Source organism: Martes martes, assembly GCF_963455335.1.
Source record: "Martes martes genome assembly, chromosome: 7".
NCBI lineage: Eukaryota > Metazoa > Chordata > Mammalia > Carnivora > Mustelidae > Martes > Martes martes.
Genome location: NC_137894.1, coordinates 54577529 through 54591037, shown reverse-complemented (window position 1 = coordinate 54591037; position 13509 = coordinate 54577529). Strand labels below are relative to the sequence as shown.

Sequence of the window (13509 nt, the reverse complement as noted above, 5' to 3'; positions counted from 1 at the left end):
GAGCACTCTGGATTGAACAGTATCTATTAGTAAGGTAATGTGAGAGCTTAGCTTTGTAAGCCAGTGTTTTTTTCATCTAATTCATATTGATGTTTTCTTTCTTTCATTAGACTTTATTACAGCTACCACCTGCTATGGTAGAAGAAGGTGAGGAAGTTCAAAGTCAGGAAGCGGAGTTGGAAACAGAAGAGGAGGCCAATCCTGCTCAAACTGACCTATCCAGTCTGACAGATGCCACCTCCAGTCAAGAATCCTCAGCCTCTCTGAATGAGCCCACCTGCAGTCAGACTGAGAGCACCCCCACTCAGACGGGAGCTAGGTGCAATCCAGAAGCCACCCCTGCTGCATCTGATGTCACTGCTGCTGCGGCAGGACCTATAGCCATACCAGCAGAGGCACATGCCCCTCAGGATGTCACACCGGCCCCACAGGAGACCAAGTAGCCCAACTGTGGCCTTTCTTGCGGGGACATTGCTTTCATAAAGTCTAACTAAAGCTACTTTCTGTATTTTATATTTGCTTCTGCTCTTTTAGGGTACTAATTTGTGTTCATTCCTAATTTTTGGTCACCAATCTCAGTGTTTGTCTTCTTGGATATATTTAAAAGAAAATTGTATCTGTGTGAATAACTTCAGTTTCATTTGTTCAGTCAGAAGGGCAAATAGACATTCCTTTGATGTTTTTATAATTGAATGTATCTGTAATTATACCTACATTAAAAGAATTTTCTGTAGAATACACAAGACATACTTTCTATTTTCAGTGAACTTCTCTAAAGAAAAGGACAGAATACACCAAAATTAGCTCTAAACACCCTTAAGTAAATGTTCGAATTGGGAGGAAGTTGTTTCTTCTCTCATAGTATCAGAGACTCAAGTTGTGTTTCCTTTTTTCCTCCCTTTCACATGTATTTTCTTCCTCAAAGTCTCATTATGTGTTAGAACCACCTAGGATGTCTGTTTATTCTTGGGGCCACTCTAGACTGAATGAATCAGAATCTCGCGGTTAGAGCCCAGGTATCTGTATTTTAGCATGTGCTCCTGATGTTTGAGTTGCTGGCAGAATGGCATCAAATCAAGCTGTAAGGCTGAGCCAGGATGTGTCATGCAGCTAAGCAAGAAGAAGCTGGCAAATCCATCTGGGCAAGAAGAAAGATCCAGAACCCGGGCACTGAAAGTCAGTGAACTTAACTCCCCCAGATATCTTACCTTTTTTTTTTTTTTTTTAAGATTTTATTTATTTACTTGACGGAGATCACAAATAGGCAGGGGCAGGCAGAGAGAGAGAGAGAGAGGAGGAAGCAGGCTCCCTGCTGCGCAGAGAGCCCGATGTGGGGCTTGATCCCAGGACCCTGAGATCATGACCTGAGCCGAAGGCCTAGGCTTTAACCCACTGAGCCACCCAGGCGCCCCAGATATCATATCTTATACTCAGATATCTGCTTATCTTGATAGATAAGCAGCCACAAGGAGACCTTAAGGTAAAATGTGCTCGAGATTTGGGAGGGCAGAGATACTAGGACCTTGCTACTCAAGTGGGGTTTGCAGACCAGAGGTACCAGCATCCACTGAGGCTCACTGAAATTGAAGCAGTTTGCACTGTCCCCCAGACCTCTTAAATCTGAATCTCCTCAGCAAAGTGCCCAGGTGATTTATATGCACTCTGTAGTTTGAGAAGCATTGTTCTCAGATTGTTGTACTGACCTCAGCACGAATGAGCGAGCGGTAGAGTGATGATAAAGTACCGATAAATCACTGATAAAGTTAACAGCGAGTGTGACCGATGTTTTCTGACAGGGGACCTCTGCTTATAAAGTTTCCTGGGCATGTCGGCCAAAAAAGAGGAAAAAGGTAGGGAGAACTTGCCCGCTGCTTCTCTTCCCCATTTCAGCGTCTGCTAGCGTGGCTGGTGGGGAGCATTTCCCTAAAGTATCCCCACTGGTGCCTCCATGGCTTGACCATGTTCGAGGAACCTTGAATGAAGTAGGCAAGCACGGCACACTGCCGCTGACATGCCTCTGCTCCTGACATTTTGAAAGAATGAGTTCAGAAGGAGATGAAACCGAGAAAGTCAAGTCGATGACACTTTTGACTGACTAGTGTTTGCTCAGCTCTACCAGGCTGTGGTCAAGACTAGTCAGGCTTTCATATTATAAGGTGTGCTACTGCATCAGAACACAGCAGAAGGAAAGTGCATGCCAAGGAAGCGGGACTGGGAATCCTTGGTCTCCTCGTTACCAGAGTAAGGATTGAGCCAGATAGTCTGTTACATAATTTCTCTGATGATAAGAATTTGGAAGCAGGTGTCGTGGGCATCTGTATGAGGAAGAGCACTCAGAATTATTTTCATCTGTGAGTATTCTAGTATCAGCTTAAGCGAGAGGGAAAGAAGCCTTATTACTGTGTTTCCTGGAAAAGATGAATTTTTCTCTCTACCCTTTAGAGGGTATGAATCATGATACCTGCAACTAAAATAAGCAAACAGTTACTCTGCTTTCTCATTAAGTAAACCATTTTTCCAGATGCTATGTATCATTCTGTCTCGGTAGTGACTTGCTTTTTTCTTTGCTGTTTGATTTTCTATCACACTAAAAAGAGAATTTAACCAGAAGTCCTTCACCTTTCTCAAAGAAATTTTAAAAGAGACAATGATGGTGGGATTTGAATTACTTTAAATTGTTTTTTCACAGGAATGGTAAGTGAAATTATGGAATTTTTAAAAGAGCTTAAGAGATCAGTTCTTACTTTAAACGATGAGGAAACTGAGTCAGATAGTCTTAACCAGGGTGGCAACTGTGAAAGAGGGGGTAGAATTCAAGTCTGCAGTCCTAGGACAGTGTTTTGTTTACTGTTATTTTCAATCAAGCGTATAAGCATGACTGCTTCATAAATTCAAGGGTTTTCTATTGGGATTAGAGACACAGGTACTTCAGCCATGTGACCATTTCAGATTAGTGTTCTCATTGCCCTCCATCCTCTTTTTCAGATCTGAATATGTCATGATTTTGGAATCTATTTTTAAAAGCAAACCAAAAAGATGTATGCAAGAGAATGAGCGTGAAATGAAGCAATTCAAGTATTTAGACTTTTTTCCACAAAATGCTGAGTTAAGGAAGTTCATTACCAGCAGTTGAGAATAAATAGCTCCATTGATTTGAGCAAATGAATGAGTTGATCTAAACATTATCAGGTCTCTTGAAGTTAGTGTGATGATAAAAATTGAGATGTTGCACTAGATACAGAGAAAAGTGGCATAAATGGGTCATTTGTGCTCCTATATAAATGGAGTTTTTTTATGATCAGGAAACAGCATGCTATTGTAAAAGTTGACTTTGGACTCATGCAGACCTGGCTCAAATTTTATCTCATTTACTCATCAGCATTTAGTTTGACCTTAGATATGTTTTATAACCTTTCTAAGCCCCAGTTTTCTTTCTTCTCAAAATTGGAAAAAGATCTCTTTGTTAATGAGGTAATGTTTGTGAAAATATCTGGCACCTGGGTGCCCAGTAGATACTAGCCCTTCTCTCTCCATTTTTTTTCCCCAAATTCTTGAGAAATTATAGGATATTGCCAACCAATCCTCTGACTTGGGTAATTGATTATCTTTGCCCCTATTCCAAGAGCATGGAAGATGATGAAGAAGGGGACACGTGGCAGCAGTTGACAATGGAAGATAAAGAATTAAGTCTACTTGAGGATGGTCTCTGCTGAAATTAAAATTCTGACAGAACAGGATAACCAGAGGGAAGACATTAGGCACCATCATGCGTTTGATGACTACTGTCAGTTCCGAATCCTGCACTCCCCAACCCCAGATCATATAATTGTTGAATTTAGTTAGCTCTGTGCCTTTAAATGTGCCTTTTCCTTTTTTTTAAATTTTTTTAAAAATTTTTTCAGTGTTCCAAGATTCATTATTTATGCACATGCCCTGTGCTCCACGCAATATGTGCCCTCCTTAATACCCACCACCAGGCTAACCCAGTCCCCCACCTTTTCTCCTCCAAAACCCTCAGGTTGTTTCGCAGAGTCCACAGTCTCTCATGGTTCGTCTCCCCCTCCGATTTCCCCCAGTTCACTTTTCCTTTCCTTCTCCTAATGTCCTCCATGTTATTCCTCATGTTCCACAAGTAAGCGAAACAATATGATAATTGACTCTCTCTGCTTGACTTATTTCACCCAGCATAATCTCTTCCAGTCCCGGCCATGTTGATACAAAAGTTGGGTATTCATCCTTTCTGGTGGAGGCATAATACTCCATCATATATGTGGACCATATCTTCTTTATCCATTTGTCTGTTGAAGGGCATCTTGGCACTTTCCACAGTTTGGCGACTGTGGCCATTGTGCCTTTTCCTTTTTATCTTGCAGTCACTCAAATGACATTTTAGAGATGTTTCTTCAGTTAACATAAGAGTAAAAAGATTTTTTTTAAAGTGACCCTTTTGCATGAGCCAGAAGAGCAGTTAAAGACAAGCAGTGCCTTGCTTCCTGTGAAAAAGGCTTGGCAGTTAGCCTTTGTAATTATGAAGCAATCATGTTAATAGATGTTTAAGAATAATGCAACTGGAGCTTTACTGAGCCAAGGATGGAAATGAACACATGAGACCATTTTTTCTTCATCCATTGGTACTCTTTTTAGTGTCCAAGAAGGGGTTTTAATTCAGTAAGATCCAGAAGTTTTGGACACTTTAGTTTTTCTTCCTAGGGACAAACCAGAGTGTAGTCACTGGAGCATTTCTCAGGATGTAGCATGGTTCATGCTGATGGACATCATGAAACCTTTATTTAGTCAGTTAGGCTTATACTTATTCAGTAGCTGTTCAAACTTCTACCCTTACATGCAAGGGTGAGTAATCTCATTACTTCTCAACATACATTACAGGAAAACACTAGTCTTGAAAAATTCTGAAAAACATGCGCCATGACCAAATAAACTTGAGGAACACAATGAATTATTCCTTTTTTGCAGAATCACATCGCATTGTTAGTAAACAAAAGGTTCTGAGAACCCCTGCTGGAAAAAAAATCCGTTAACTTTGTTTAACCCAGCACTTCCCAAACTTAGTTGACCATAGAACTTTTTTCTTAAAAGACACTTTCAGGGAACTAACTGCAGGATGGTTTGGGAACCAATATCTTTACCAGGGCAGTTGAACTTTGATTTCCCCTTAGAAAACTATGGGGATTATAATATGCCACCCTGAAATATGCCACTTTGGCATAAGGATTATTTTGACCTAAAGGCAATTGAGAAGCAGCAGATGTAGGAAGAACTGTCTGTCCTCTGCTTCTACCAAAAATCAGGGCATCAATGTCCCTTTGTAAAAGTGACACAAATTTTCATTTGTAAAGGTGTCCCCTCTCTTCTGTACTAGGAAGAGGAAAATAACCCTTATTACCAGAAACAGATGGCGCTGAGATGAATCTGCATAAATAAACCTTACTAAAATAACCCTTATTCTCCATCAGTTTGCCCATATATTTACTTTTCCCCAATTTGCCACCTCTATAAGCCCAAGCCCCTTTTTGTTTGCCTATTTGGTTCACATTTTATCACTCTCTGTTAAAACAGTATATAAGCTTCTAAACCTAACAGCTTCTTTCAAGTTTTTACTTTTCAGTGTATTCCCCATGAAAGTAAAATTTAAAAGATCAATTAAATTTGTATGCTTCTCCTGCTACCCTGTCTTGTCCATTTAATTCACAGGCCCCAGTCACCAACCCTAAAGAGGTAGAGGTCAAGTTTTTCCTTCCCTACACACACATACACACACTCTTAATTTTGTTTCTAATTAACCCAGAGTCTGAAGTAACAGCTGAAGAAGAAACTAGAGGTGAAATGATTGGTACAGAATGTCACGTTGTAGTGTAATTTGTTGAGTGTCATGGTATTAATAGCAACATCCTGAAAATGAAAATAAATAAAAGTTTGATCAATGTACCATGACATTCTTTCATGTGAGCCTCCTAAGAAAAGGTCAGTGAGCGTTCTCCATTTAGATTTTAATTTTAGACTCCAGGATTTCACACTAGGCCTTTCTCATTCCTAACCATGCAGTGAAAGAACAGTTCACATTTCCAATATACCTTGTTTTCCTAGCCCTTTAAATATGTGTTTCTTTAAAACGTTTTAAGTTTCTAGAAGGGAGAAGAATGGGCAAGAAGGGTGGGCCAGAAATAATAGAAGAAAATAAACGTAAAATATAGAAAATGAAGAAAATCCCCCCTTCCTAAGGAAGTTTAACACAAAGGACCCCAAAAGTTACACCTTGTGTCAGACATGTTGAATTCTTTTGGTTGATCTCCAGAGATGATTGTCCCCACTATCCCCTTCCTCTCCATCTTTGGCTTACATAATCCACACACCTAACACTTAACTCTTCTTGCAGAAAATCTGAGTTCAAGAGCCTCAATGGTTGCCGCTTCTCCTTGGGAGATTCCTGGTTTAATATAAAAAGCTCTTTTGAGAAATTGATTTTACTGACATTTTTCAAAAAATTCAAAATTCTGGATAAGATCTGATTATATAAAATACTATTTTTTTTCTACTTTATTTCATTGGCTCATTTTGGTCATTTGGGAAGGGTTTGTTTTTGTTTTTTTCTTTCAGTTGTTCATGAATAAATGTGCCTTCTGTACTATTGTATTCTCATTACCCCTTTGCTTCCAGGAGCTCCTTTCTGTGTGATTTCTTCTTCTAATTCCAGACTGTCCCAAGAACAGTAATGGAACTGGAGTAGACCTAGTTAATTTGCATTTTATTTTTCTGGCTTACTACTTTTCACAGAAATGAATTGAGTTAAATATATGAAAAAGCTGGAAGATGTCTTTGAAAGTATTTAATTCTTGCGCATTCACTGACTACTGAGGGCCTACTGTGTGGCAGGCAACAATGCCAAAAATGACCCATTAATTCATAGATAAGAGCACAAAGGAATTGGGTGATTTGCCTAGAACACTACAATTAGTCGAATGGTGACTAGAACCACGCTCCAACTTTCAGGCAAATCCCTTACGATGTTGCTCTTCAAACCTATTTGCTTGAGAGAAGTAAAAGGAATAACACCTATACTCCGCACAGGAGTAAGGCGAGCTTCCTAAAGAATTCCTCTCATGGGGCGCCTGGGTGGCTCAGTGGGCTAAAGCCTCTGCCTTTGGCTCAGGTCATGATCCCAGGGTCCTGGGATCGAGCCCCACATTGGGCTCTCTGTTCAGCGGGGAGCCTGCTTCCCTTCCTCTCTCTGCCTGCCTCTGTCTACTTCTAATCTCTGTCTGTCAAATAAATAAATAAAATCTTAAAAAAAAAAAAAAAAAAGAATTCCTCTCATGGTTAGAGCACCAGAGAGGATACTAGGTTGCCCAAGATCAGGATAGGAGATGAGAGATTGATAGAAAGTATTCTTTGACGTTTATAGTGTTTATACTTATGGGTGAAAGCCAAATTAATACTTGTTTTGTTCTGAAAAAGGTATGAGAAACAGAATGGGAAAGAGCTCTGATAAGCAGTACTTAATCTGTGCCTCTGAAATGCTAAAGCCTAAAGTCTTTGTGAGGGAGACCCTCTAAATAATCTTTATTTTTTTCTTTTCAAATTTATATTTAAATCTTAGCTAGTTCACATACAGTGCAATAGTGGGTTCAGGAGTAAAACTCAGTGATTCATCACTTACATACAACACCCAGTGCTCATCGCAAGTGCCCTTAATGCCCATCAGTCATCTGGCCCATCCCCCGCCCCCTCCCTCCATCAACCCTCAGTTTGCTCTCTAAGAGTCTCTTATGGTTTGCTTGCCTCTCTCTTTTTTAATTTTTTAAAGTTTGGGGTTGCTTTGATTTGTTTCATTTTTTAAGCACAGTCAGAACAGGTTAATATGTAATAATATGAACAAGTGTAATATGTAATAAGGGGAAAGATATGATTTACCAAAACCTGCACTTTGAGTTACCATTTTATGACATCTGTTTCAGCCTCTCATTTTAACTGTACAGACCACAAACCTTTAGCACACTTGGGAGCTGAAAAGAAAATCTACGTGAGTTCAAGTTCCCAGGAGTAAAAGTCTATTGTTAACACAACTCAAAGCAAGATGCTCTTATACAAGTATAAAACCAATTGAATTAAGTTTTGTAGAAGCTACCATTGTACTTCTTGATCTAGTTGAACTGTTAGTAAGTGAATGGGCTCATCAAAGAAAGTAGAGACTGCGTTTTCCTCTGCAGGAATACACCCCTAGCTTTGGTGAAGACTCGTGAATGTTAGCAAGCATTGATACTTCAGGAATTAAATTGATCAGGTGGTTCCCTTAAGTTACCATAGTACTTTTAATATTGGGCATAGGACATGAAATTATTGGCCCTTGTCTAGAATTAAATAACAGTAATCACCTCACTCTGACCTGGCTAGTCTGAAATGGCAAATGCTGATGAAAGGAATGTAAAGATCTCTGACATCAGATTTGTCACTCTCAGAACACATTGAAAATATCAGCTCTGAGGAGTTCCTAAGTTAGTGGGACCTTGCAAAAAGCAGGACATGCTACCTATCAGTAGGCATTTGGGGATCCTAAAGGAGGTATTTGGTGATATATTGTGTGAAATACTGACATAATTTTTTTAGGAATAAATGACAACAGAGGGAGGGTATTTTGTTTGTGAAATGCACAAACTCCTTTGATTCTGATGCCAGCCATGTATACACCAGTTTCTTCTGTTTAAGTAAACTTTTTAGTGAAGTGTATTATACATATAGAAAACTACATATGCCAGGGGAACAACTGTACATTTTCATAAAGTGAATACAATCATGTAATCATCACCCAAATCAAGAAATAGAACATGGCCAGCTCCAGAAATTTGCTATCAGACCCCTTACCAGTCATTATCCCTGCCAAATAAATACCTTGTCTTCAGCCATGATTAGTTTTGGTTTTGAGCTTTCCATAAATGGAATCATACAGAATGTGCTTTTTTTGTCTATCCTCTCAAATAGATTTCTCTGTATGGTGTGAGGTAGGGATCAAGATTGAGCACTATTTATTAGAAGACCATCTTTTCCCTTGCTACACTATAATATCATCTTTGTCATAAATCAAGTGATAGTTTATGTGTGAGTCTATTTCTGAACTTGTTTCATTTATATAGTTTTCTTGTGCCAACATTTCACTGCTTTAATTGGTGTCACTATATAATAGTGATGTTTGGTTGTGTGTATGCTTCAGCTGTATGCTTCCTTAGTCATTGTGTATAAAGTTTAGAATCATCCTGTCAATTCTACAAAAAAAAAGGGGGGGGGGGGTTTAACTGGGATGACATTGAATCTATAAATCAATTCTTTACAATCTAGGAACATGGCATCTCCTTCCATTTACTTAAGCCTTTTCATCTCAATGTTTTATAGTTTTCTATACAAAGGTCTTGGCCATCTTCTGTGAAATTTATTACTAGGTACTTTTTTTTGTGCTATTATAAATGGAACTTTTTTATTACACTTTATTACATTTTCTAATTGTTTGTTACTGGTATATAGAAATACAATATATTTTTGTATGTTGACCTGGTGCATGCTGATATTGATGAATTCAAAGTTTCTTATAGTTTACTATTTCTTATAGTTTAACTGTAGACTCTTGGATTTTTTACACACGTAATTTTATCATCTGTGAATGACAGTACTTTCATTTCTATTTATAATCTTAATAGTTTTTACTTCCTCTTTAATTATATGCCTTGTATTTCTCTTTTCTGCCTTATTAACCTGGTGGCCTCTAGTACAATGTTGGGTAGAGGCCATCAGAGTGAGTATCTTTGTTTCTTCCCAATTTGGGGGGCAGGCTTTCAATATTTCACTAGTCAGTGTTTGCTGTAGGATTTCTGATGCTCTGTATCAGATTTTAAGAGTTTCCTTCTATTCGTAGTATGCCAAGTGGGGTTTTTTTCAACATGAATGAATGTTGAATTTAACAAATTTTTTTCTGTGTTCATCAAGATGATTATAAACTTTTCTCCTTTATTAATGTGGTGAATTGCATCGATGTGCTTTTCTATCAATTGTTTTTTCTTCTTCTGGTTATGGGCCAAAATTGCTACTCTTTACATGCCTCATAATTTTTATTGGATCCTAGAAATTACAAATGCTATGTTGCTGAATGTTTAGATTTTTTTTGGTCTTTTTTTTTTTTTAAGATTTTATTTATTTATTTATTTGAGAGAGAGAGAGCATGTTGTGTGCACAAGTGGGGGCAGGGACCAAGACGAAGGGAGAAGAAGAGAATCTCAAGCAGACTCTGCTTTGGCGGGCAGTTGTGGATTGTGTGGTCAATTTTTGATGTTTGTTTTTAAGTTTTGTTGCCCTGGAACACAGTACCTTTCACTCTAGGGCTAACTTAGTTCAGTCAGTTCTAACCCTTCCTGTGGTCACTGTCCCAGGTGTTCAGTGAGGTATCGTACTCTGGCTGGTGGAAATTGAAACATTTCTTACACTTGTGCAAGCTCTGGAAATTGCTTAGCTTACAGCTTATGGCTGTTAGTTGTGCTTCACTTGACTTCATGGAGTTCTACCCTGCACGTGTGTGGGTTATTATTCAGCCAAAGACTTGAGGAGACCCCTCTTCGGAGTTCTCCAGCTCTTTGTGGGCATAACTCTGTTTATGTATGTACTCTGCTCCACACATCCTAGCCAGCTCAGCCTGCACAGGTTTCTAGCTCCTAAATTCAGTAGGGCTGTGAGGCCTCTACTTAGGTTCTCCTTCCGGAGCTGCTGTTGGGAAATTGCCTCTGGGCAAAAGGCCAGGGAGTCACCGGGCTCATCTCGTTTTGCTCCTTTCTCTGGGGGATGTACTGTCTGCAAGTAGTTGCTTCCTATATTTCTTCCAGATTTCTAGTTGATTATGTAGGATGATGAGTTACTGATTCATGAGCAGAAGCAGAAGTCCTTAGAATTTGATTGATTTTTCAAATATGAAAGCAACCTGACATTCCTAATTAAAAAAAAAAATTGTCACACTAAGTTTGCTAATATTTTTATTAGGATTCTTGTATTTATATTTATGAGAGAGATTGGTCTATAATTATTGTGATCGTATCATTCTTGTCAAATTGGGCATTAAGATTACGCTGGCCTCATAAATGGAGTTGAAAGTGTTTTCTCCCTTTTCTATTCACTGGAAAATATTTTGTAAAATTGGTATTCCTTTTTCGGCCTTTGGAACAATTCTGTGAAATCATCTAAGCCTAGGGATTTCTTTGCAGAAAGGTTTTTAATTTCAAATATAATTTAGTTATAATAGTATAGAACTATTCTCTGTCTTTTGTATTGGTTTGGTAAATTTTGTTTTTCTATGAATGTGTCCAGTTTATACTGCCAAAAGTAATTGGGTGTGGAGTTTGATTTCCTACTTGTAAGCTAGTACGATGAAGACATAGAACACCCGGGTGACACACAGAAGGCTGCACCAATCACAGCACCGCAAGCAGCACCGCAAGCAGCGTGGGCATCAGGACGACGCTTGTTTGCGTCGGTTCCCCTTGCTCCCCAAGTCCCACAGACGTGACGTGGAGGGCCCCCAGGGATGCCTGCATACTCAGGGGATTGTCTTATAGCAGAGGAACACTGGGGAATCCACCCCTCTGGTAGCAGGCAGTAAGCAAGCTTGTTTATTGTCCCAGAGGGAGACTTGACCTCATCCGCAAGGTTGCTTGCTGCGAATTCAGCCCTGGGGAAACGGCCTGAATAAAGAGCAGTCTTGTATTCTCCGTGTGCCCAGCAAGAGCGCATCTCTGACTGTGAACTCGTTTCTTTCTCCTTATACTTCTGTCAATTCTTTGCATTGACAATTGATGCATTTTGAGACTATGTTATTAAATTTATACAAATTTATAATTATTATACCTTCCTGGTTTGTGGACCTTTTTATCATGAGGAAATGATTCCCCTGGAACTTCAGTAAAGATTCTTGCCTTAAAGTCTACCATGCCGTATGTTAATGTAACTGTACCAGTTTTCTTTTGGTTAGATTTTTCATGCCATATTTGCTTCTAGCCTCCTACTCAATCTTTCTGCATGCTTATATTTAAGATTTCTCTTTTGTCAGCAGCACATATAATTAGTGTAATGATTTTTGTCTTTTAATTAGAGTAAATCATTTTACTTTTATATAATTGCTGATATATTTGGGTTTATTTTAACCATTTAATTTTCCCTAGGTTTTGTGTTCTTTTTTTCTCATCTTTCTTGACTTCCTTTGTATATATAAAGTATTGTTTATTATTTTATCTTCCTCATTCTATTAGTTTATTAGTAATACATTATTTTACCAGTTATCCTAACGATTACAAAAGACATTCTTTTGTTTTAAAGATTCTTTATTTATTTATTTGAGAGAGAGAGAATGCACAAGCGGAGAGAGGGGCAGAGGGAGAGGGATAAGCCGACTCTGAGATGAGTGCAGAGCCTGAGATGGGGCTTGATCCCCAGACCCCGAGATCCTGAAGCCGAAACCAAGAGTTGGGACACTTTAACTGACTGAGCCATCCAGGTGCCCCACAAAAGACATTCTGGACTTACTATAGTCTACTAAGAATTAATGCCTATTTCACTCCAGATGATGCTAAGCCTTACAGTACTAACTACATTAAATCCTCCTGCTTTGTCTTACTGTTGTTATATATTTTATTTTTACATAAAATTTTGTAAAACTTTTTCTACGTTAGATTGCTTCAATCTAGTTGGGACCATACCTCCCCAGACTGGCTTGCTGTCTCTGGGAAGGTCATGTTAGCTCTGGCTCACCCTCAGTCCTAGGATGTGGGACCTAGAGGTCCCAGTGGAAAGCCTGGGATAGTTCTTGAACTGGTTGTCCGTGGCTAGTCCTGAACTCAGTTTTTGTCTCTGTCGCATCACGAAACAACCCAAAACTCCACTTTGCTATTTCACCCAGTTTCTGTTTGGTTTGCAGGCCTCTTGTCCTGCATAACTGAATCAGTAAATAACCCGAGGAAAACTGATGCTGATGGTGGGCTCCCATTTTTGTATTCCATTTTTCTCTAGGATCTTTGTTCTAAGTCCTAATTGCCTTGACAGCTCCCAACTTCAGTATATATCTTCCCAGTTCCTCACTGTTTGTCCTGCACCAAGAATTGCTGAATGCCCTATTTTGTTGCATTTGGACAGCTATGACAAAAATACCATGGACTGAGTGGCTTAAATGACAAACCTTTTTTTCTCACAGTTCTGGGGGCTAGGGAGTCCAATATCTATGTGCCAACAGTTTCAGGTCTGGCTAACACCCACCTTGTTTCATAATGTACAGTCTTTTCACTGTGACCTCATGTGTTAGAGGGCGAGAATGTCCTGTGGTCCCTTTTGTAAGAGCCCTAATCTCATGCATAAAGGCTCCACCCTCATAACCTAATCCCTTCCCACAGGCCTCCACCTCCAAATATTAAGACAAGGGGGGTTCAGATTTCAACCTAAGAATTGGGAAAGGACACAAACATCCAGTCCACT

The 13509-nt window shown here is 39.2% G+C and overlaps 1 protein-coding gene across 1 annotated transcript in view; it reads left to right on the top strand.

Annotated features, from left to right (window-relative positions):
• The window catches only part of AQR (aquarius intron-binding spliceosomal factor), a 94323-nt gene extending 93455 nt beyond the window's left edge, over positions 1-868 (top strand). The window contains exon 35 of the mRNA XM_080807984.1: positions 111-868. Coding sequence (XP_080664110.1) covers positions 111-443 — 333 coding nt within the window. The 3' untranslated portion in view covers positions 444-868. The remainder of the gene's footprint in view (positions 1-110) is intronic.
• The last annotated feature ends 12641 nt before the right edge of the window (positions 869-13509 follow it).